Source organism: Heteronotia binoei, chromosome 13 (genome assembly GCF_032191835.1).
Source record: "Heteronotia binoei isolate CCM8104 ecotype False Entrance Well chromosome 13, APGP_CSIRO_Hbin_v1, whole genome shotgun sequence".
NCBI lineage: Eukaryota > Metazoa > Chordata > Lepidosauria > Squamata > Gekkonidae > Heteronotia > Heteronotia binoei.
In genome coordinates, this window is record NC_083235.1 from 20979707 (window position 1) to 21005018 (window position 25312).

Here is a 25312-nt window from a genome sequence, read left to right on the forward strand (position 1 = left end):
TATAAATCTACAATTCTTGTTTTTCTACAAAATGACCCCTGGATACATAATATATAGAAATGAGGCACAAAGTCACCCTCTGTTTGTACAGAGTTGGCGGGAGAGAAGAGGAGGGAGGCGGAGAGAATAATTCGTTCACCCCATCAGAGCATTGTTCAGGGTTCACCAGAGTACATCACAGGTCAGAACGCCAAGTATGGCAGAGGTTGATCAAACTCTCTTAAGAATCGCAGCACTGGCTGGAGTGGGGGGGGGCGTCCTTTGCCCTGCAGGAGCCGAGAGCTGTCCCTATCCACCCCGCCCCTGTCACCGGCTCAGGGCGGCGGGCTGATCCCTGGATGATCACATGTTGGGACTCTGGGCTCTTGTCCGCTCTGATCCCTTTTCCCGCCTCAGTCCCCGCAGCTCAGTCATGGCCTCGGCGGCTCCGCGCACGGTGCTGATCACCGGCTGCTCCTCGGGGATCGGGCTGCGCATCGCGGTGCAACTGGCGCAGGATCCGGGCGGGCGTTTCCACGGTGAGGCCGGGGGGGGGGGGGGCGTCCCAAAGGGGGCGGGGCGTGCTCCGGAGAGGAGGCGTGGTTTCTGCAGGTTATGAGCTCTCTTTGGGAGCCTGGGGTTGCTGCTAGGGATGACCGCCTTGGTGGGGAGAGGGGGGGGGGCGGGGTGTCGCGTGCAGTTGCTGGCAATGTTTCCTCTAAGCTGCAGAGTCTTGTGAGCAAAAATTCTACTTTGTGAGCTACTGGCATTAAAGTTGTGAGCTACTGCATCAATTAAGTGTGCTCTGGGGTCGTCCTTCCTGAGCTAAGACAAAAATGTGTGAGCTGGAGGCTAAAAATCTGTGAGCCAGGGGCGGACTGGCCAGGGTGTCGGCTTGCCCGATGGCGAGTGGGCCCCCTTAAACATTAGGCAATATGTTTAAAATGTTAATGACCTTTTAGTAGCTGGAAAATATAATAGAAGTTTCAGTATCATTACTGCAATGCAACTAAAATTTACATTGTATTTAGGGTTGCCAGCCTCCAGGTGGGGCCTGGGGATCTTCCGCTTTTACAACTGATCTCCAGCTGGCAGAGATCAGCTCCCCTGGAGAAAATGCAATCTGTATTTACATTTTGTATCTATTGTATACTGCCAGTAATATCTACAATATATGTACACTGTAATTGCATATATTAAAAGGTACAATTAAAACTATCTATCTATCATCTATCTATCTATCTATCTATCTATCTATCTATCTATCTATCTATCCATCCATCTATCTATCTATCTATCTATCCATCTATCTATCTATCTATCTATCTATCTATCTATCTATCTATCTATCTATCTATCATCTATCGCTAAAAAGAGAGAGAGAGAGTTTTAATTGTACCCTTTTCCACGTGTATTTTTTGAAAATTTTATTTTTTTCTTTAAAAAAATTAAATGATGCCAGGAGACATAGGTGGGGCCCCTATGTCTCCTGGCAACCAATATTTTTAGACCCAGTCCACCACTGCTGTGAGCTAACTCACACTAACTCAGCTTAGAGGGAACAGTGGTTGCTAGAATGGACGGAAGGACCTGGGGTGCCTGAGAGTTCCCCCATCGCACCCCTTGATGCTCAGTTCTCTCCCGTTGCACCTCTTGAGGCTCAGCTTGCGGAAACTTGACCTGGAGAATTAAAGGGGCGCTGCATGGAACTTGCCTGCTCACTGGGCAGGGCCATTTTCTGCAGGTCCACATAGGGAAAGTGTTCGTAGGATGGCCTTGAGAATCTGGCCTTTGTTGGATTCATTCCATTTTGTTGATGTCCCGCCTGTGGGAACCCAAAGGAGCTTAGCTCGTTTCCTCCTCTGTTTTATTCTTACCCTGACGGGTAGGCTAAGCTGAAAGTGTCTGACTGACCCAGAGTCATCCAGAAAACAGCCATGGCAGAGATCGGAGCTTAGAACCACACTGTGAGCTAGGCTCCTAAAATGCCCAGCCCATAACAACCCACCTTTGTAGTTGTTCCATGCCCGGAGAGCCAATTTGGTGTAGTGGTGTAGCGCGGACTCTTATCTGGGAGAACTGGGTTTGATTCCCCACTCCTCCACTCACAGCTGCTGGAATGGCCTTGGGTCAGCCATAGCTCTGGCAGAGGTTGTCCTTGAAAGGGCAGCTTAGCCCCACCACCTTATCTCCCCGGGTGTATGGGGGAGGAAGGTAAAGGAGATTGTGAGCAGCTCTGGGACTGATTCAGAGAGGGGGAGGGGTTAATAAATCTACGGTCTTCCTCTTCATGGTGTGGCCAATTCAGCACCCACTTCACTCCAAGAGGCACTTAGTTCCCATGACCTGCCGGTTTGGGTTTAGCCTTTTCCCCTAGCAGCTGTTCTTCCCGAGACAGATTAACCTGCAGGCTTCCCCACCCCCACCCCCCCCACACACAGATCTTTCAATCTCCTCCTTGCCCTAGTCGTACTGCATGCATCTCAGCACCAGCGCCCAGCTGGATGGGAGCCATGCCTTTTACCCAGCAACTTGGCCCCCTGCAAACTCAGGCACTGTCCAAAGGACACTTGGGTCAGTCCGGGAGTAGAAAAAGAGGTGCAAGGACTCATTGGCAGAATTCATTTGCATATGCTACGCACCCCTGACATCACCGGAAGGTGGACTACATTATATCAGCAGCTACCTTCAAATGCTTCTTGAATTAGAATTGTCATAATAAAACCTTAGCAACTCTGTGGCCCAGAGTGGTAAGCTGCAGTACTGCAGTCCAAGCTCTGCTCATGACCTGAGTTCAATCCCGGCAGAAGCTGAGTTCAGGTAGCTGGCTCCAGGTTGACTCGGCCTTCCATCCCTCCGAGGTCAGTAACATGAATACCCAGCTTGCTGGGGGTAAAGTGTAGATGACTGGGGAAGGCAATGGCAAACCACCCCGTAAAAAGTCTGCCGTGAAAACGTCATGATGCGACATCACCCCAAAGTCGGAATTGACTGGTGCTTGCACAGGGGACTACCTCTACCTTTTTAATAAACTTTTACTCCCATCCAATACTCTCTCTAAGCTGTGCAGTCTTGTGAGCAAAAATTCTGCTTTGTGAGCTACTGACATTAAAGTGGTGAGCTACTGCAGAAATTCATGTGCTCTGGGGCCATTTTTCCTAGGCTAAGACAACAATCGGCTTAAAGGAAACATTGCTCCCATCATACTTTTAAAATTCCTTTCTCCTAAGTGGCCATAGTAGCCTGATGGAGATTTCCATCTTTCTGCTTTCTGTGTTTTGGTTATTTTCACATTTTTTGTGGAGAGAAGTATTAGGTTGTCAAATCATAGAGTTCAGCAAAATTATCACCGGATGGTTGAACAATGGAGCCTAGAAGCAAGGGGGGGTTTGGGGGGGGGAGGGGTAAGAAAGCAAGAGCACAATGAAATTTAGAGGTTCTGGAGCTCTGCTCCTGTGAGATCCTGCCCAAAATGAAGCCTGAAGGACTGGGAACAGGAAAGGAAAAGAAAGGTCCCCTGTGCACGCACCAGTCATTTCCGACACTGGGGTGACGTTGCTTTCACAACGTTTTCACGGCAGACTTTTTACGGGGTGGTTTGCCATTGCCTTCTCCAGTCATTTACACTTTCCCCCCAGCAGGCTGGGGACTCATTTTACTGACCTCAGAAGGATGGAAAGCTGAGTCAACCTCGAGTCGGCTACCTGGAAACCCATCTTCCACTAGTGATTGAACTCTGGTCGTGAGCAGAGCTTAGAACTGCAGTACTGCAGCATTAACACTCTGCACCACGGGGCTCTGGAGATGGAGCCAATTTGACCCAGCCACACGCTTCTCTCCCTTCCGTCTTCTCCCAGTGATCACATCTACCTGGTTCTGTTTATCAGAGGAGGGAGAGTCTAAACCAGAGTCAAACATTCCCCAGGGTGGGGTGGGGTGGGAGTTCATTAACTGGCTCAGGAAAGCACCAAGTCCAAAGAGCATCAGAGAGAGAGGGTGCTTTCACACAGTGACTGTTTGCAAATGGTTTTTGCTAGTCTTACACAGTAAAAATCCAGTTGCGAAGTGTGTTATTTCCTGTGTGTGAACACGCCCAGAGACTGAACTCTAACCATCTGAGATAATGCAAGGCTGACACATTATCAGCAGGGTTACTGATAGCTAGTTTGGTGTAGTGGTTAAATGTGCAGACTCTTATCTGGGAGAACCGGGTTTGATTCCCCACTCCTCCACTTGCAGCTGCTGGAATGGCCTTGGGTCAGCCTTAGCTCTCAAAAGAGTTGTCTTTGAAAGGGCAGCTGCTGTGAGAGCCCTCTCAGCCCCACCCACCTCCCAGGGTGTCTGTTGTGGGGGGAGAAGATATAGGAGATTGTAAGCTGCTCTGAGTCTCTGATTCAGAGAGAAGGGCGGGGCATAAATCTACAGTCTTCTTCTCACTGGCATCCATGTCAGGTCTGGAGTTGTCCCAGAATAATGAATAATCTCTGGACTACAAAGATCTGTCCCCCAGCTCAGGAGGATGGACTCTATGGAATTACATCCCTCCTGCACTCTCTACCCCCAACTCTGCCTTCCCCAGGCTCTATCCCCAGATCTCCAGGAATTTCCCAACCCGGAGTTGGCAACCCTAGCAATTGGCCTTGGAGAGTTTCCCACCAAAGCTTTCTCTCCCTCTACACCTCCCCAGACACCAGACACGTGACCCAACGCATACACTGCATGCATGAGGGCAAGCCCCAAAATCGTGTTGCAATACGTACAGATCCTGGGGGTGGGTTTCCAAAGCTCATTGCATCATGTTGTGTGTGTGTGTGTGTGTATTTGTGCCACCAAGTTGCAGCTGATTTACAGTGACCCTGTAGGGTTTTCAAGACAAGAAACATTCAGAGGTGGTTTACCATTGCCTGCCTCTGCGTCACAACCAAGATATTTATATGCACTGGGCTTTTTTTGAAGCAGGAACTCCTTTGCATATTAGGCCACACTCCCCTGATGTAGCCAGTCCTCCAAGAGCTTACAGGGCTCTTAGCACACGACCTACTGTAAGCTCCAGGAGGATTGGCTACATCAGGGATGTGTGGCCTAATATGCAAAGAAGTTCCTACTACCAAAAAAAGCCCTGTATATGCATGTTTTTTTAGGTGCCATACAATGTTCCCTCTAAGCTGCAGAGTCTTGTGAGCAAAAATTCTACTTTGTGAGCTCCTGGCATGAAAGTTGTGGGCTACTGCATAAGCTAATGTGCTCTGGGGTCATCCTTCCTGAGCAAAGACAAAAATGTGTGAGCTGAAGGCTAAAAATCTGTAAGCTAGCTCACGCTGACTCAGCTTAGAGGGAACACTGGTGCCATAGTGGCTAACGATGGACGTCCCATAGTGGTTAATGAATATGTACATCCACAGAGTAAGTGCATGTGGCAGCAGCAGGGGTGAAAAGTGCCATCCCAGCCAACTTACGCCAACTGTAATGTTTCTGAGACAAGAGTCGTTCTGAGGCGGTTTGCCATTGCCTGCATCTGTGTTGCAGCCCTGGACTTCCGTCGTGGTCTCCCATCCAAGTATTAACCAGAGCCAACCCTGCTTGGCTTCCCAGTTCTGAGGAGATCAGGCCAGCCTGGACCATCCAGGTTAGGGCTAGTGCCTCATGCTATCGAGTCCTATTTATTTACTCCAGTATTTCTGCCCCCTTTTCCCCTCCCCAATGGAGACTCAAAGCTTTCAAACTACCAAAAAGGAAAGGAAGAAAAGAATAAACTCCCCTTCCCCCAGTGCTCCAAATCCTGGGCTGGTCCTGGGTCCACTGAGCTTGTCAATTTGCTTAGTGATGCAGTCTGTGCACCAAGGACTACGGTCCAAGAGTCATTTGACTTTGAACCTCTGGCTGGTTCCGGTTTAAACTAGGGATGCCAGCCTCCAGGTGGGAATTGAGGGCTCCCCAGAATTACAGCTCATCTCCAGACAAAAAAGATCAATTCCCCTGCAGAAAATGGATGCTTTGGAGAGCGGACAAGCATTGGCCCCTGCTGGGGTCCCTATCCTTTCCAGGCTCCGCCCCCAGATCACCAGAGAGTTCCCCAGTCTGGAGGAGGAGAGGAAATTGGGTTTATACCCCACCCTTCACTACCTAAAGGAGTCTCAGAGCAGTTTACAATCTCCTTTCTCTTCCCCTCCCCACAACAGACACCCTGTGAGATAGGTGGGGCTGAGAGAGCTCTGACAGATACTGCTCTTGAGAGAACAGCTCTGAGATAACTGTGAGTGACCCAAGTTCAGTCCAGCTGCTGCATGTGGAGGAGGGGGATCAAACCCGGTTCTCCCGGATACAAGTCCACACACTTAACCACTATACCAAGCTGGCAATCTTACCCCCATCCTCCAGTGGTTACTGGAGGCAGTGGGCACTGGCAACCCTAGTCCACAGAGACAGCCTCTTTGCTCAGGGTCACATACTGTGCAGCAAGAGACCTTTGGATTCCAGCCTTTGGCTTGCACCTTCAGCCACCCCTGGCTTAAATAACCATTAAATGTGTGAGATCTCACACGTCTGGCAGAAATCTCACCACCCTTCCTTCTCCGTCTTAAGAAATCCACAGCTGCCTTGCTGGGTTGGATGATGGGTTCCTCTAGCCTAGAGTTCTCTTTAAAAAACTGGGGCCAGCCAAGGGCCACTGGGAAACTCACAAAAAATGGCCAAGAGTATGAAGTATATCATTATAATGAGCAAATGGTATTCAAAGGTATATTTCCCCTGCTCATGGGGGTTCCATTAAATTATCATAAGAGCTGTTGAAAGCTTTGTTCTCTGTGTTTGTGCTGTTTTTAAAAGCAAACTGAACTAGCTAGCATGCCCATGGGCATCACACAGGCTGTGTATATAGCAAAATATTTCCAGTCACACAGAAACAGCAAACCATGCATGCACCACGTGCACAAAATGCTGCCTGGCTTGTCACTACCCCTAGGAAACTTGTGAAACACTTACAAGTGACAGATGTTCCCCAAATGCCACTGCCAAGGGGTTCTAATACTCTATGCCATAGAGTATTATAATACTCTCTCTCTTTCTCTTTCTTTCCCTCTCTCTCTCTGTCAGTCTTTTCCCCTCCCTCCCTCCCTCCCTTGCCATTGCTAATCTGAGAAGGCGGGGGGGGGGGGGGAGGAGAGAGAAGCTTGAAATGCCCTGCCATTTCATGTTTTCCCAGGCGGAGAACATTTTATATTTTTAGTTTTCTGCTGTGTGATCCTTGTGTTTTTTCTTGATGTTTTATTTTTAAAATTGCATTGCAAAATCCCACTATTCTCCTTCCTTTCCTAAACAAAACATTGCAAGAGTTTTAGGCTTGTTTGTACATCATTTCCTGTCTCCCAGCTTCACCCCCAAGGTCTGGCTCCACCCCCAAATTTTAGTGGGCCACAAAGGAAAAGTGTAAAAAATAACCAGGCCATTGGGGGGGGGGGAGTTTGAGAAACCCTGCTCTATGGGAAGACCCAACATGGAATGGATGGACTTCATCAAGGAAGCCACAAGGGCCCTCAGTTTGCAAGACCTGAGCAAGGCTGTGAATGATAGGATGCTTTTGGAAGTCATTAATTTATAGCAGGGGTGGCCAGTGGTAGCTCTCCAGATGTTTTTTTGCCTACAACTCCCATCAGCCCCAGCCATTGGCCGTGCTGGCTGGGGCTGATGGGAGTTGTAGGCAAAAAACATCTGGAGAGCTACTGTTGGCCACCCCTGATTTATTGGACTGCCATAAGTCAGAAGCAATTGGATATCACCTAACACACACACACACACACACTCCTAAAGCAGGGGTGTCAAACTAATTTGTTATGAGGGCCGAATCTGACATAAATGAGACCTTGTTGGGCTGGGCCGTGTGTGTCATAAAATGTAACGCCAGGCAGCAGAGATATAAACTTTATAAAGGACACAAAGGCTGCTAACAGATCGGCACTTTGGGTTGACTCAGAGACGCCTCTGAGATCAACCCAAAAATCCCCTCCAGATGGCAACATCTGCTGCCCTCCCCTGTCCCGTACTCGCCCCGTCCTCTAGGCTGATCCACTCGGCTTTTGAAGTAGTGCCTTTTTGCTGGGGCACCTCTGAGGTTCCTCCCGACCATCTGGAAGGCCGGAAAGTGCCTGGAGAGCACCTGGGGAGCCATGGACAGGATGCATGAGCTTTCCTGATGCTCCCCGGGCACCCATGGCCCGCCCCTTTCCCGAAGCACTATCCGGAAGCTCCGGAGCACTCTATTTCCGGCTGGCTTTATTTGGGGCAGCTTCAAGCCACCCCAAACCGACCATCTGGTATCACCCAGACAAACATGCTTAAAGTATCAGCACTCTTGCAATATTGTGGTCAGTATCAAAGCAAGCTCCCCTCTCCTCCCCCCTTCCTCCCCAAGAAAGGAGCCTCAGCCAATGGAGAAAATAGAGGCTTTGCTCTGTAGCTCCTGTGCAATTCAGAAATCCTGGCAAAGCAAGCTGTGATGCAGAAGGAAGCAAGAGAGGGGGAGAAGGGAGCAAACTTGCTTGCGGGCCTGATAGGAGCCCTCTGGGGGCCTGATCTGGCCCATGGGCTGCATGTTTGACACCCCCTGTCCTCAAGGTTTTGCTCCTGGAAAAATAATTTCTGATTATAGTGGATACAAATGAAACACATTAAAAGCACACATTTGCTTGGGCTCTTTGGACTCTGAACAAGGCTGGCATTTCTGGGACAATGGTGGGGGAATTGCTTGTCAGGGTAAGTTCATGGGGTCGTCTGAGAATAGGGAAGAAGGAAACAGGCAGGTGGAGGGGAAGAGAATCTTGTCTTGAGTTCCTGTTTGGGACATACAGCATCCCTCAAGCAAACCTTCTGCCAAAGGGTGTGCATCGCATTGTAGATCCATGATTGGATCTCCTGAGGTTTTCTGTTAAACAGCAGCAGCAGCAGGAAAGAAAATTCGAATCGATGCTGCGGTGACAAAGGGAGATTTTTTTTCCCCTCATCTTCCCCTCTGTGTAGTTTTCAGGAAGAAAATTACACATTATTAGCCTTGGAAGGGGGTAACAAGATAGATTGCCCTTCTTGTTCCTGCCTTTCTTCCCTACAGAGACTAATCAAAGTTCCAAGGCAGGTGGGATTTCTTTCAGGAAAGGACAGAGATAGTTTTAAAGAAAAATCCCCTAAGTTCAAGAACTTCAGAGTATCCTGACCTGGATGGCCCTGGCTAGCCTGATTTTTTCAGATCTCAGAAGTTGTGCAGGGTCATCCCCATTAGTATTTGCAGGGTTTTTTTTTTGTTGTAGCAGGAACTCCTTTGCATATTAGGCCACACCTCCTGATGTAGCCAATCCTCCTGAAGCTTACAGTAGGCCCTGTACTAAGAGCCCTGTAAGCTCCAGGAGGATAGGCTACATCAGGGGGTGTGGCCTAATATGCAAAGGAGTTCATGCTACAAAAAAAAAGCCCTGAATATTTGGATGGGAGACTACCAAGGATGTCCAGGGTTCCTATGCAGAGGCAAGCAATGGCAGACCACCTCTGATTATCACTGCTCTGACCTGGATGGCTCAGGCTAGCCAAAACTTCTTCAAATCTCAGAAGCTAAGCATAGCTGGCTCTGGTTATTACTTGGATGAGAGACCACGAAGGATGTCTAGGGTCGCTCTGCAGAAGCAGGCAATGGCAAACCACCTCTGTTAGCCTCTTGTTATGAAACCCCTATGGCGTCGTCATAAGTTGGCTGTGACTTAGATGGGACTTTACACAAGCACAAAACTCCATGGCCCCCAATTCAAATTGCACCACCCATTCGCACCTACTCAGGCATAGATAACCCAGGCAAACCACTTCGTTGGATCTTTCCCTATTAGCATTTAAAAACTGGATCTCACCCACAAAGTCCAGAAATTTTAATTCTAAAAAAGGGGAGAAGGATTATTAGCAGCAGGGCTTTTGGGGGGGGGGGTAGAAAAAGCCCAGCAGGAACTTATTCGCATGTTAGGCCACACCCCCACATCACCATTGTTTCTACAAAAAAGCCCAGCAGGAATGTTTTTGCATATTAGGCCACACCCTCTGACACCAAGCCAGCCGAACTGCGTTCTTGTGCGTTCCTGCTAAAAAAAAAAGCCCTGACTAGGAGTCTGTGGCACATTGCTTATACCCAGGCCACAGGTTCAGTGGGAGCTCACAGGTGCGCAGCTCCTGAACCTTTCTGAGAGTTCCTCCTCCTCCTTCTGAGAGTTCCACCTCCTTGTCCATTGAATAGTAGGTGCAGCTGCATAACAATCCCTGGATGAACTCCACCACCTATTTTTCTACAAAATGACTGCTGCTTATACCAATCCAAGAACCTTAGCCTACGTGAGAACCAGTGTACAGACTGAAGGTCAAAATAACATGTAATATCGAGAACCTGTAGTCATTTATGCAATTTAACCGCAAAAACCATACAATGCTGGGCAAGAAATGGATTAACTCTTTCCCCCCAAGCTAATTCCCACACTGAATGGCTCCCTCTACATGAGAAAACAGTATCTATATTATATTGGGGGAAAGTACTGCCAATTCACAGCAGGCTCATGGTAACCCCATAGGGTTTTCAAAGCAAGAGACATTTAGAGGGGGGTTGCCATTGCCTGCCTCTGCACAGCAACCCTGGACTTCCTTGGTGGTCTCCCATCCAAGTACTAACTGGAACCAGCACAACTTAGCTTCTGACGAGAGTGGGCTCGCCTGGGCCAATCAGGTCAGGGCCAATGTTCCCTCTAAGCTTTGGAGTCTTGTGAGCAGAAATTCTATTTTGTGAGCTACTAGCATTAAAATTGTGAGCTGCTGCATAAATTTGTTTGCTCTGGGGGCATTTTTCATGAGCTAAGACAAAAATATGTGAGCCAGAGGCTAAAAAAATCCTGTGAGCTAGCTCACACTCACTCAGCTTAGAGGGAACACTGGTCAGGGCATCTTTATTGTGCCAGTCTCTATGCTTTTCCTACTGGGGCTTAAAGCAGTAATTGTAGATTGGAAAATGTTTGCATCAGAAGTCAGAAGAGTTCAACCCCTTTTCTTCAGTTCTGTACTTCTGATCCATATTCACCCTCTGCTTCTTCTTTTTGCAGCTAAATGGCATGACTGAGAGATGGGTTCCTGAGATCATATCTAGTATGGAGGGGGGGAATCTTTTTCAATTTCTTTTTTCTTTCTAAACTTTAGAGTTGACCTTCAGCAAACGACTGTCTCCCAGCTTCATCTCCCCTCATTTAGAATATGTAGTCGACAGAGTTGTGAGAGTTACTAAGATGAACTTCCACATTCTGAGACAGTTGGCTTCTGAGTACCAGTTCCAGGAGGCAACATCAGGGGAAAGCCTCAGCCTCTCTGTCCTGTTGTTGGCCCTCCAGAGGAACTGGCTGGCTACTGTGTGAGACAGGATGCTGGACTAGATGGACTAATCCAGCAAGGCTGTTCTTATGAGGGGAAAGCCTCAGCCTCCATGCCCTGTTGTTGGCCCTCCAGAGGAACTGGCTGCCCACTGTGTGAGACAGGATGCTCGACTAGATGGACTAGGGTTGCAAACCTCCAAGTGGTGGAGACCTCATAGAATTACAACTGAGCTCCAGAGAGCAGTTCATCTGGAGAAAATGACCACTTTGGAAGGTAGACTTTGAGGTATTATACCCCACTGAAGTCCCTTCCCTTCCCAAACCCCACCCTTCTCAGGCTTCACCCCAAAAATTTCCAGGTATTTCCCAATCCGGAGCTGGCAACCCCAAGATGGACTATTTGTCTGATCCAACAGGGCTTTTCTTATGAGGAAAAGACCTTGGCCTCTGCACCTTGTTGTTGGTCCTGCAGAGAAACTGGTTGTCCCACTGTGTGAGGCTTCAAGAGGATGCTGGACTAGATGGACTGTTGGTTGGATCCAGCAGGGCTCTTCTTATGTTCTTAGCATCTGCAATGTGCTGTGAATACCCTGAAAGCAGGGACATTTCCATCACATAATCATAGCTGCTACAGTGTAACGTCCCATGTGCAGGATCTTAGTTTTGTTTCCCTGATGGCATACACAACACCTACCTGTAGGACAGAACCACACGTACGATATACGTGATGCTGTTGGAAACAAGAATATTAACACTCCCATGGCAGCTGGGCCTTTTTTCACCCTCAACCTGACCCACTCAGAGCAGGATTAGCTACAGACGGAATTAGCCCCCTGACCCTCAAGCAGCTTAGAATACGTGAATCCTCCCTTGCGCTCCTCTTGACCTCTGACAAAGATTCATCTTCCTCAGCTTCCAAGCCAGCAAAACTGTGCTCTGGTGTATCAAAGGCCAGTAGGGGGAGCCATAACAGGTACCCAGACCCCCACCCCAACCTTTTAACCCCCTGAGTTGTTGCTCATTGAGGACTAGATATTAGTTCACTGCCTCAAATGTTCAGCATTCATTTTTTTTAAAAGTTATTAGACCAGAGGTGGCCAAATTGTGGCTCAGGAGCCACATATGGCTCTTTCACACATATTATGTGGCTCTTGAAGCCCCACCGCCCCATTGGCCAGCTAGGAAAAAGCATTTTTCTCTTTAAATTACTTATCCAAGCCAAGCTGGACAACAGCTTGGGGAATGCATTTAAAGCTTAAAGTTTTTTTCTGTCCACCTCTCCTTCCCCTAATCTATTTGCCTGCCTTCCTTCCTTGCGGCTCTCAAACATCTGACATTCATGTCTTTCAGCTCTCAAACAGCTGACGCTTATTCCATGTGGCTCTTGCATAAAGCAAGATTGGCCACCCCTGTACTAGATCTTAAGAAAATTTCAGAAAAAAAAATGTTCTATCCTGCCCAATTACTCAGGAAGGAACAAAACTGCTACTAGCCTTTACCTTAGGATTTCCAGCCTTCAGATGGGGCCTGGATAACTCCCAGAAATACAACTGACAGAGGACAGAGATCAGTTCCACTGGAGAAAATGGCTGCTTGAGAGAGGAGCCTCTAGGGCATTATACTCCACTGAAGGCCCTCTCCTCCCTAAATCCTGTCCTCCTCAAGGCTCTACCTCGAAAATCTCCAGCAATGGTAGCCAAACCTCCTTAACATAACAGCTGTACAGATGTCAGATGTTTGAGAGCTGAAAGACATGAACAGCAAATGTTTGAGAGAAGGAAGGAAGGAAAATAGATGGGAAGGGAGAGGTGAAAAGAAAGCAATTTTAACTGCATTCTCCAACCACTAGCTGGCTTGACTTGGAGAAATGATTTAAAGAGACAAATGCCTTTTTCAAGCCAACCACATAGTAGCCACATAGTATGTGTGAAAGAGTCACATAAAGTTGTCAGCCTGGAGCTGGCCACTCTACCTGACAACAGTTTGGTGTAGTGGTTAAGTGCGCGGACTCTTATTTGGGAGAACCGGGTTTGATTCCCCACTCCTCCACTTGCAGCTGCTGGAATGATTTCTCTCAGCCCCCATCCATCTCACAGGGTCTTTGCTGTGGGGAAGGTAAAGGAGATTGTGAGCACTCTGCGACTTTGAGATTCAGAGTGAAGGGAGGGATATAAATCATCATCATCATCTTCTTCTTCTGACAAGGTTCTTTGGTGATTAGACTGCATTGGGCAAATGGGCTCTGGGTAATCACAGGTGATGCCACAATGGAATCACAAGATGCTCCCAGAGTATTAATGTCTTTTAAAATGCTATTAGATAGATAGATGATAGAGAGACAGATAGATAGACAGACAGATATTAAAAAAGACATTAAAAAAGACGGACATTAAAAAAGACAGACAGATAGACAGACAGACATTAAAAAAGACCTTGCATGAATAGCTCAGACTAGTCTAAGCTCATGAGAGCTTGAAAGCGAAGCAAGTTTGGCCACAGTTAGTGCTTGGATGGGAAATCACCAAGGAAGAGCTGGGTTGCTATGCAAAGGAAAGTGATGGCCAGCCACTTCTGTTGTCTCTTGCCTGGAATACCCCATGGATGAAGCTTCCATGCATTATTTGAACCTTGATAGTAAGTTGTTCTTCTTGAATGGATTAAGTACCTTACACTTTGGAGTTTCATATTGACTAATGACACACAACTTCTTATTCAAGTCCTGGGCCTTTCGCTGCCACAAAAGATGTGATGATGGATTTGATGTGCTTTCTCCCCATCCAGTCATCGCCACCATGCGTGACTTGCGCAAGAAGGAGAAGCTGGAGGAAGCGGCGGGAAACACCCTCAACAAGACCCTGTTCATCCAGCGCCTGGACGTCTGCAGCGATGAGTCTGTGGCTGAGTGCGTGAACAGTCTTCCTGAGAAACGGGTGGATGTGCTGGGTAGGAGCTCATATTCGGTTAAGTCTTTTAAAAAAAAAAAAAGAAATCCTTTGTCTTGGAAACACAGAAGCTTTATGCAGTATCCCCAGTCCTCCACATTTTCTGGTTAAGGAGAAAAGCAAATCGCAAAGATGATCTGACTCGAAGGGTAACAAGAGAAAGAAATTTTACTTACAAAAATAGCATATCTTATGTGACATATCCATGTAGGCAGGGGTGCAATTCTAGTAGGAGCTCCTTTGCATATTAGGCCACACACCCCTGATGTAGCCAATCCTCCAAGAGCTTACCAAGGCTCTTTTTTGTAACCTCTTGGAGGATTGGCTACATCAGGGGTGTGTGGCCTAATATGCAAAGGAGCTCCTGTTAGAATTCCACCCCTGTATTTAGGTACATTTAACGTATTGTGAACAGATTAACTTCAGAAAGCTTAGCTTGCTGCAGCCCCAAACCCAGGTAAGAGAGAGAAGAAGAGAAGTCCTATATAAGATGAAACACAGAAGGCAAGCAAGGATCAAAGAGGCTCAACAGCTAACTGATGAGAGGGTGGGGCCAACTGTCAGGTGTACCCCAGTGAGAGAATTCTCTTAACCCTTTCCCTCCCAGATGCTCTTGCACGCAGCAGTAAATATCCAACAGTTTAGACACATTAGAACTGTGTATTGAGTCAGGCTGTCAACCTACCTAACAGTATTGTCAACTCTGACAGGCAGGTGGCTATCCAGGGTCTCAGACAGAGGTGTCCCAGGTTTAGTCCTCAGCATCTTCAGTTAAAAGGGGCAGGTGATAGGAGATGGAAAAACCCTGTGCAGGGGTGTCAAACTCATTTGTTACGAGGGCCGGATCTGACATAAATGAGACCTTGTTGGGCTGGGCCATGTCGAGCCAGGCCATGTGAGTACCTATTTAAGATTAGGGATTAGAGATATAAACTTTATAAAGGACACAAACAATCACAATTATTTTTTTTAATTAAAATAAAACATGCTTAAAACATTAGTCTTAAAGGTGCTTTCTTTGTATTTCTCCCGTAGAATCTAGGGAACTGGGCAAAGGAAGCTCTGGCTCTTTCCTTCCTTCCCCAGGGGACCAGGATGGGGAAGAGCCTCAGCCAATAAAAGGAAGAGAGGCTTGGCTCAGTAGCTCTTCTATGCGATTGAGAGAGCCTGGCAAAGCAAGCTCTACCTTCCCCTCCCCCTTCCTCCCAAAGGAAATAGCCTCAGTCAGTGGAGAAAATATTGCTCTGTAGCTCCTGTGCGATTGAGCAAGCCTTGCAAAGCAAGCTGTTATGCAGAAGGAAGCAAGAGAGAGGGAAGAAGGAAGCAGACAACAACCAGTTGATCAAGGGCCTGATAGGAGCCTTGCAGGAGCCTGATTTGGCCCCCAGGACTCATGTTTGACACCCCTGCTGGAGAGCCTCTGCCTGTCTAAGTAGACAGCACTGACCTTGATGGAGTGATGGTCTGATCCAGTATAAGGCAGCTTCAAAGTTGAACTCAAAGTTGAACTTATGGATCTCCTGACAAAAATCTGTAATTTTTCATTGAAATCTGCCTCTGTTCCTGAGGACTGGAAGGTGGCAAATGTCACCCCCATCTTTAAAAAGGGTTCCAGGGGAGATCCGGGAAATTACAGGCCAGTCAGTCTGACTTCAATACCGGAAAAGTTGGTAGAAACTATTATCAAGGACAGAATGAGAAGGCACATTGATGAACACAAGTTATTGAGGAAGATTCAGCATGCGTTCTATAAGGGAAGATCTTGCCTCACTAACCTGTTACAGTTCTTTGAGGGGGTGAACAAACATGTGGACAAAGGGGACCCAATAGATGTTGTTTACCTTGACTTCCAGAAAGCTTTTGATAAAGTTCCTCATCAAAGGCTCCCTAGTAAGCTCGAGAGTCAGGTCCTCTTGTCGATCAAAAACTGGCTAATTAATAGGAAGCAGAGAGTGAGTATAAATGGGCGGTCTTTGCAGTGGAGGACGGTAAGCAGTGGGGTACCACAGGACTCAGTACTGGGTCCCATGCTCTTTAACTTGTCCATTAATGATTTACAGTTGAGAGTAAGCAGTGAAGTGGCCAAGTTTGCAGATGACACTAAATTGTTCAGGGTGGTGAGAACCAGAGAGGATTGTGAGGCACTCCAAAGGGATCTGTTGAGGCTGGGTGAGTAGGCGTCAACATGGCAGATGAGGTTCAGTGTGGCCAAGTGCAAAGTAATGCACATTGGGGCCAAGAATCCAGCTACAAATACAAGTTGATGGGATGTGAACTGGCAGAGACTGACCAAGAGAGATCTTGGGGTTGTGGTAGATAACTCACTGAAAATGTCAAGACAGTGTGCGATTGCAATAAAAAAGACCAACACCATGCTGGGAATTATTAGGAAGGGAATTGAAAACAAATCAGCGAGTATCATAATGCCCCTGTATAAATCGATGGTGCGGTCTCATTTGGAATACTGTGTACAATTCTGGTCACCACATCTCAAAAAGGATATTATAGTATTGGAAAAAGTGCAGATAAGGGCAACTAGAATGATTAAAGGTTTGGAACACTTTCCCTATGAAGAAAGGTTAAAACGCTTGGGGCTCTTTAGCTTGGAGAAACGTTGACTGCGGGGTGACATGATAGAGGTTTACAAGATTATGCATGAGACGGAGAAAGTAGAGAAAGAAGTACTTTTCTCCCTTTCTCACAATACAGGAACTCGTGGGCATTCAATGAAATTTCTGAGCAGTCAGGTTAAAACGGAAGTACTTCTTCACCCAAAGGGTGATTAACATGTGGAATTCACTGCCACAGGAGGTCATGGTGGCTACAAGCATAGCCAGCTTTAAGAGGGGATTGGATAAAAATATGGAGCAGAGGTCCATCAGTGGCTATTTACCACAGTATATATATGTGTATGTGTATATGTGTGTGTGTGTATATGTATGTATGTATATGTGTGTGTGTGTGTGTGTATATACACACACACACATATATTGGCCACTGTGTAACACAGAGTGTTGGACTGAATGGGCCATTGACCTGATCCAACATGGCTTCTCTTATGTTCTTCATATGACTTCATCATACCAAGAAAACTTCTAGGAGGGCACCAGATTCTCTGCAAAGACCTTTTCCCTAAGACAGAGGTGGGGAACCTTTTTTCTGTCAAGGGTCATATGGATACTTATAACATAATTTGTGGGCCATAGAAATTATCAACTTAAAAAACAGTGCTCTGCCGAGGGAGAATGAGTCAGGCCAGCAAAAATAATGCAAATAATTGTTTTTCTATTTGAAGTCATGTGGGGAGAGCCTAATCTGGCACACACACACACACAAACACATGCAGCCCACCACCCTAGGCAAATGCATAGCTCCAGGGCTTTTTTGTAGAAAAAGCCCAGCAGGAACTCAGAAGCATATTAGACACATCCCCTAATATTAGTATATTAGGTTACACACTCATTAGCATATTAGGCCACGCCATCTGGGATAATCAAGTGCAACTGAACTGTGACAGTTACTTTTCCAGGCCCTGCAGCAATTCTGGCCGGCCAGCCAGGCCCCAGGGAGGCTGCCACACAGAATATCTGGGCCCTGTGATTCCTGCCTGGCCCTGGGGAGGCTGCTGCACAGCATGGATGGGCCCCACGATCCTCACTTGCCAGCCAGGCCCCAGGGAGGCTGCCACATGGCTCAGGTTTGGCCCTGCAATCCCCGAGGGCCACACCAAGTGACCTCGAGAGCCGTATACGGCCCTTGGGATGGAGATTCCCCCACCCCTGCCCTAAGAAAAACCTCTACCGTGGCTACCAGCAGAACTTCCAGGAACCTCACTCAGTTTGTCATAAACATTTCATGTTTTAAAAAAATTAAGGTCAGTGTATACTAACTATCTGTGCTGTCCGGAATTCATTGGAGAGCTACCCTTGATGTCTCAAGATCTGATTTTACTCACTGGCCAAAATGGGACATCCGTCAAGGAGGGCTGCTGCTATCTTGCTATGCCCAGGGCTGCCTATTTCAAGCTTCAACTGGTCCTTGTATCCTGACCATTGTAGTTTCCAGTTGCTGGGTGCCATTATGATGTCATCAATGATGCTGTTGTTGGCTAGCAACCCCTTTCCCTGGAGCTGACAAAATGGCCTCTCCAGAGACAGCAGACATGCATACACCTAGGATGGCAATGAAAACAGCCAGCAGATGAATTTGCCTCAGGATCTATCCAAGGTAATAAAGAGAGGATAACATTTTTAAGCTGAGATGGGACTTGAGAGCTTTCCCTAAAGACTCAAGATAAATTTTATTGAGCTACCCACCTGTCAGGTATGGACTGTTTTTTGAAGCAAGCATGTAAAATAGGAGTCACTTTCAAAACCTTGGGCCATCTGTACACCTCCAGTCATTATCTACGAAAAGACGGAGGCCAACAGCCTCTTGAGTGTAACTAGGACTCCCAAACTCCAAGTTACATTACACAAGTTTGGCCACCCCTTGTCTCTAGAGCATGGCATAAAAGTTCTGCCAAAAATGAAGCCCTTTACACCGACTTTAGTAGGAAAGAGACGCATGCAATGTTGATTCTGTTAACTTCTTCGTGAATTTCCTGCATTGTGCAGGGGGTTGGACTAGGTGACCCTGGAGGCCCTTCCAGCTCTAAGGTTCAATGATTCTATGTACTGAACTGCACACAATGCACAACAGAAAACTGTATGAACCTAGGGATGCCAGCCTCCAGGTGGTGCCTGGGAATCCCCTGGAATTACGGCTCATCTCCAGACTGCAGAGATCAGTTTTCCCTCAAGAAAATGAATGCTATGAAGAATGGGCTCTGTGGCCTTGTAGCGTACTGAGGCTCCTGTCCTTCCAGGCTCCATCTCCAAATCTTCAGGAGTTTCCCAACCTGGATCTGGCAACTCTACCTCCCCCTGCTGGTGGATGGGGGGGTGGCGAGCATGGCAACCCTATGAGGCCTAGAGTCCTCCCAAAATTAGCACTAACCTCCAGACTACAGAGACCTGGAAAAAATGCCTGCGGTGGAGGGAAGACTTTATGGTATCACCTCTCTCTTGAGCTCCTTCCCCAAACTCAACCTTTAAGTTGCCAACTTCTTAGAGTTCTCCAAGAGTTATAACTGATCTCCAGAGTACAGGATAATTAGTTCATTCCTAGGAAATGGTAACTTTGGAGGATGGACTCTACAGCCCAGGGGTGGCCAAACTGTGGTTTGGGAGCCACATATGGCTCCTCCACATATATCATGTGGCTGTCAAAGTTCCCATTACCCCATTGGCCAGCTTGGAGAAGGTATTTGTCTCTTTAAATCACTTATCCATGCCAAGTCAGTCAGTGGCTGGGAGAATATATTTAAAGTTGCTTTATTTCCACCTCTCTCTCCCTCATCTATTTCCTTCCTTCCAGTCGTGTGGCTCTCAAGTATCTGATGTCCATGTCTTCTGGTTGTCAAACATCTGACGTTTATTCTGTGTGGCTCTTACGTTAAGCAAATTTGGCCACCCATACAATGTAGCACTGCATCCTTGCAGAGCTCCTTCCCCAAACTCCGCCCTGCCAAGGCTCCACCTCCAAATCTCCAGGAAGTTCCCAAGATGCATTTGATAACCATGCCTAAATGGCTAAGCTCCACTTACGAACCTCCGGGCATTTCCCAGTCTAGAGTTGGCAGCCCTCAGTATAACTGACAGCTGTCTGAATCTCATGAAAACATTTGACTGAAATAACTGTTGCCAACTCAAGACAGATGTAGGGTAACAATTTATTAAATTAGAAAGCGTATATTCCTCCTCTCCAGAGATCCATTAGAGGGAGCGTGCAATTAAAACAATTAAAGAAAACTATTTAAACCAAAACAAAGCCATTAGGAACTACCATTAAAAACACCCAGAGCTATTCAAAACAAGTCAGGGTATAAGAACATAATCCTTCACACAACCGTATCACACAGCCTAAAATGATGTAGATAAAACAGCCCGGATGCCAGAAACAGACTATAAAGTAGCTACGTGAAAATAAAAACACCTCAGTCAAAAAGAAATGTTTTGCCTGAGGAACCTCAGCAAGGTATAATGGCATACAGCCCACCCTCCAAAGCAGCCCTTTTCTCTCTGAGAATTGATGTTGGTCATTTGGAGAGCAACTGTAATACTGGGAGATCTTCAAGCCCCACCTGGAGAATGGCGACCCTAGCAAGGCCTAGTGCAGGGGTGTCAAACTCATTTGTTATGAGGGCCAGATCTGACATAAATGTGACCTTGTCAGGCCAGGCCATGTGTGTCATAAAATATAATGCCAAGTAGTAGAGATATAAATTTTATAAAGGACACAAACCAACACAATTAAAGATTTTTAAATTAAAATAAAATTAAACATGTTTAGAACATTAGCACTTGGTGCTCTTAAAGGTGCTTTCTTTGTATCTCTTCCATGGGATCCAGGGGACTGGGCAAAGGAAGCTCTGGCTCTTTCCTTCCTTGTCCAGGTGACCGGAGGGGGGGGAGCCTCAGCCAATAGAAGGAAGAGAGGCTTGGCTTAGTGGTTCTGCTGTGTAACTGAGAGAGCCTGGCAAAGCAAGCTGTTCCTCCACACCTTCCTCCCCAATGAAGGAGCCTCAACCAATGGAAAAATAGAGGCTTTGCTCTGCAGTTCCTGTTATTGAACAAGCCTGGCAAGGCAAGTTGTGATGCAGAAGAAAGCAAGAGAGAGGGAGCAGGAAGCAGACAACAGCCGGTTGCTCAGGGGATTGTTAGGAGCCCTCTGGGGGCCTGATTTGGCCCCCAGGCCACATGTTTGACACCCCTGGCCTAGAAAGCCAGTTTGGTATCATGGTTAGGAGCGTGGACTCTAAACTGGGAGAACTGCATTTGATTGCCCACTCCTCCACATGCAGCTGCTGGGTGATCTTGGGTCAGTCACAGTTCTTGAAAGAACTGCTTTCTCAAGATCAGTTCTATAAACAGCTCTCTCAGCCCCACCCACCTAACAGGGTGTTTGTTGTGAGGAGAGGAAGGGAAAGGAGATTGCAAGCCAAGATTGAAGGGTGGGGTATAAATCCAGTCTCTTCTTCTACTTCTTCCCTTCAGGGTAGTGGAGGTTTTTTGCTGCCTTGTATTTCCCAACCAGGTAGAACATCTGCTGAAGAAAGCCATTTAGGAGGTCAAACCCAAAACTGTCCTTTGGCATTTTCACCATGATGTTATTGGATATTTTATTTGGATTACTCATGTTTTAGGTATCGAAGCTTTCCGAGGATCATTATCTCTCATTTCCCAGGAAGGTCAGATGAGGATAAATTAGCATGGCTATTGGCAGATAGGGACAAATTCATTACTTTCCAAATGGCAAGGTCTGTTGCCGCTGTCATAAAGATAAAAATGTCAATGAGGCGTACTGATGTAAGTGCTGCTGACCTGCACTCAAACTGCTCCCCTCTAAGTCATTAGCTACTAGACTGCCAGGGAGGTATATTTTGAGATCTTCTCAATGATTATTATGCATTTGTAGCTTTCCTATGGAAATGCATGGAAATTTCTCATTTTTCCTTTCGTGGAATCAGAGTTTTGCAATCATTCTTTCAATGGCTTAACAGCTGAGGCAAAAAAAGACAAATTGATTGATTGATTTAGGCAGGGTTCATTTTGTAGCAGGAGCTCCTTTGCATATTAGACCGCACTCCCCTGCTGTAGCCAATCCTCTAAGAATTTACAGTAGGCCCTGTAAACTCTTGGATGATTGTAAGCTCTTGGATGATTGGCTACATCGGGGTGTGTGGCCTAAGATCAATCAATCAATCACACCTTTATTGGCATAACGAAAAGTATGGCCTAAGATCCAAAGGAACTCCTGCTACAAAATGAGCCCTGGATTTAGGAATGCGTCTTAGAGCCAGTTTGGTATAGTGGTTAAGTGTGCGAACTCTTATCTGGGAGAACTGGGTTTGATTCCCCACTCCTCCACTTGCATCTGCTAGCATGGCCTTGGGTTAGCCATAGCTATCGCAGGAGTTGTCCTTAAATGGGCAGCTTCTGGGAGAGCTCTCTCAGCCCCACCCACCTCACAGGGTGTCTTGTGGGGGAAGAAGATATAGGAGATTGTAAGCTGCTCTGAGTCTCTGATTCAGAGAGAAGGGTGGGGTATAAATGTGCAGTCTTCTTTTTCTTCTTATAAAGGCTCAAGGGTATGGACTAGTGTTCCCTCTAAGCTGAGTTAGCTTGAGCTAGCTCACAGATTTTTAGCCTCTAGCTCACACATTTTTGTTTTTAAACAATTTATTGGTAGCATATGGTTACAAAACTTAACTATTTCTTAAATTTTTTTCCCGCAATAACCCATATGACATTTCCATCCCCCCTCCCTCCAATGTTGACTTCCCCGAGGTTATAAGTTCAAAATCAATATTAAAGGCACTTCTAACTGCTCAAAGTTCAATGTATATATTCTTACTACTAAAAAATTGTCCAATGTTTCTTTACTTTCCAGGTTTTCTCCATATATCCTTTAAATTTTCTCCACTCCCTTTTGAATATCTCTAAATCATAGTCTCTTAGTGTTAGTTTGTCCATTTCACACCACGATAAAACTTTCATGGTCCAGTCCCATTTCTCCGGTACTTTTTCTTGCTTCCAAAGCTGCGCGTATAATGTCCTAGCAGCTGATAGCAGGTACCAAATTAGAGTCCTGTCTTCTTTTGGAAATTTTTCTAATTGTAATCCAAGTAAAAACGTCTCTGCAGTTTTTTTTTAAGTCATAGCCCAAAATTTTGGAGATTTCTTGTTGTATCATCTTCCAGAATTCTTTCGCTTTTTCACATGTCCACCACATATGGGAGAAAGAACCTTCATGTTTTTTACATTTCTAGCTCACACATTTTTGTCTTAGCTCAGGAAAGATGACCCCAGAACACAATAATGTATGCAGTAGCTCACAACTTTAATGCCAGTAGCTCACAAAATAGAATTTTTGCTCGCAAGACTGCAGCTTAGAGGGAACATTCGTATGGACATACAGTGTTCTAGATAATTAGCATTAGAAAAGAGCAAGAGTGCAGTAGCAGCGTAAAGGACTATCAAAAATTTGTGGCAGGGGACGAGCTTTTGAGAGTCACTGCTCACTTCTTCAGGTTACTGAAGTTGTGAGCTGTGACTCCCAGAAGCTCATTTCCTGCCACATATTTTGTTAGTCTTTAAGGTGCTACTGGACTCTTGCTCTCTTCAACATATAAGTAGGATTGCCAGCTCTGGGCTGGGAAATAACCTGAAGATTTTAGAGTGGAGCCTGCGTAGGGACTTCAGCAGGCTACAACAGCACACAGACCTGCTTCCAAAGCAGCTATTTTCTCCAAGGAAATTTAGTAGTCTGGAGATCAGTTAGGGTGGCCAGACCGTCCCGGTCTCCTGGGAAAGTCCCGGTTCTGGCCCCCAATTCCCGGCTCCCGGGCTAGCTATACCGGGACCATTAGAGGTCCCGGTTTAGCCAGCCAGAGAGCCGGGGGCCGCGCGCGTGGGCGGGGAAGGCAGCGAGTGAGGGAGGGAGCATCCCTGCGCGTGCGCAGGGCGATCGTGGCGGGCTCTGCGCATGCGCGGGGATGCTCCCTCCCTCACTCGCCGCCTTCGCTGCCCGCGCGTGGGGCCCGGCGGCGGTGGCGGAGGCCGGGGAAGTGGCGGAGAGGCCGGCGCTGGTCGCTGGAGGGCCTCCAGCGACCAGCGCCGGCCTCTTCGCCGCTTCCCCGGCCTCCGCGACCGCCGCAGGGCCCCGCGCGCGGGCCTCCAGTGCAGGCGGAGGCCGGGGAGGGCATCGGAGAGGCCGGCGCTGGTCGCTGGAGGGCCTCCAGCGACCAGCGCCGGCCTCTCCGCCGCTTCCCCGGCCTCCGCGACTGCCGCAGGGCCCCGCGCGCGGGCCTCCAGTGCAGGCGGAGGCCGGGGAGGGCGTCAGAGAGGCCGGCGCTGGTCGCTGGAGGGCCTCCAGCGACCAGCGCCCGCCTCTCCGACGCTTCCCCGGCCTCCGCGACCGCCGCAGGGCCCCGCGCGCGGGCCTCCAGTGCAGGCGGAGGCTGGGGAGGGCATCAGAGAGGCCGGCGCTGGTCGCTGGAGGCCCTCCAGTGACCAGCGCCGGCCTCTCCGATGCCTCCCCGGCCTCTCCGCCGCCGCCGCCAGCCTCTTCGTCGCCGCCGCCCTCTCCGCCGCTCTGGAAGCAGGTAAGCAGGGCAGGCAGGGAGGGAGGGGGCCGAAAGCGGGGGGGGGCGGCTGGCGGGAGTGGGCGGCCTTCCTTCCTTCTTTCCCTCCCTCCTTCCTTCCTTCCCTCCCTCCCTCCTCCCTTCCTTCCTTCCTCCCTCCTTCCTTCCTCCCTCCCTCCTTTCTTCCTTCCTTCCCTCCTTCCCTCCCTCCCTCCTCCCTTCCCTCCCTCCCTCCCCCTTCCTTCCCTCCCTCCTTCCTTCCTTTCTTCCTTCCCTCCCTCCCTCCTCCCTTCCTTCCCTCCCTCCCTCCTTCCTTTCTTCCTTCCTTCCCTCCTTCCCTCCCTCCTCCCTTCCTTCCTTTCTTCCTTCCCTCCCTCCCTCCTCCCTTCCTTCCTTCCCTCCCTCCCTCCTTCCTCCCTCCCTCCCTCCTTCCTTTCTTCCTTCCCTCCTTCCCTCCCTTCCTTCCCTCCCTCCCTCCTTCCTCCCTCCCTCCTTCCTTCCTTCCTTCCTTCCTTCCTTCCCTCCCTCCTCCCTTCCTTCCTTTCTTTCTTCCTTCCCTCCTTCCTTCCTTCCTTCCCTCCCTCCCTCCCTCCCTCCCTCCCTCCCTCCTTCCTTTCTTTCTTTCTTTCTTTCTTTCTTTCTTTCTTTCTTTCTTTCTTTCTTTCTTTCTTCCTTCCTTCCTTCCCTCCTTCCCTCCCTCCCTCCTCCCTTCCTTCCCTCCCTCCCTCCTTCCTCCCTCCCTCCTTCCTTCCTCCCTCCCTCCTTCCTTCCCTCCCTCCCTCTGGCCACCCCTGGAGTAGACAATACTGACTTTGGTGGACCCAAGCACT

The 25312-nt window shown here is 48.0% G+C and overlaps 1 protein-coding gene across 1 annotated transcript in view; it reads left to right on the plus strand.

The window, feature by feature from the left end:
- The first annotated feature begins 390 nt into the window (after positions 1-390).
- The window catches only part of RDH8 (retinol dehydrogenase 8), a 36969-nt gene continuing 12047 nt past the window's right edge, over positions 391-25312 (plus strand). Inside the window, exons 1-2 of the mRNA XM_060252548.1 lie at positions 391-518; positions 14136-14297. Of these exons, the coding sequence (XP_060108531.1) occupies positions 413-518; positions 14136-14297 (268 nt within the window). The 5' untranslated portion in view covers positions 391-412. The remainder of the gene's footprint in view (positions 519-14135; positions 14298-25312) is intronic.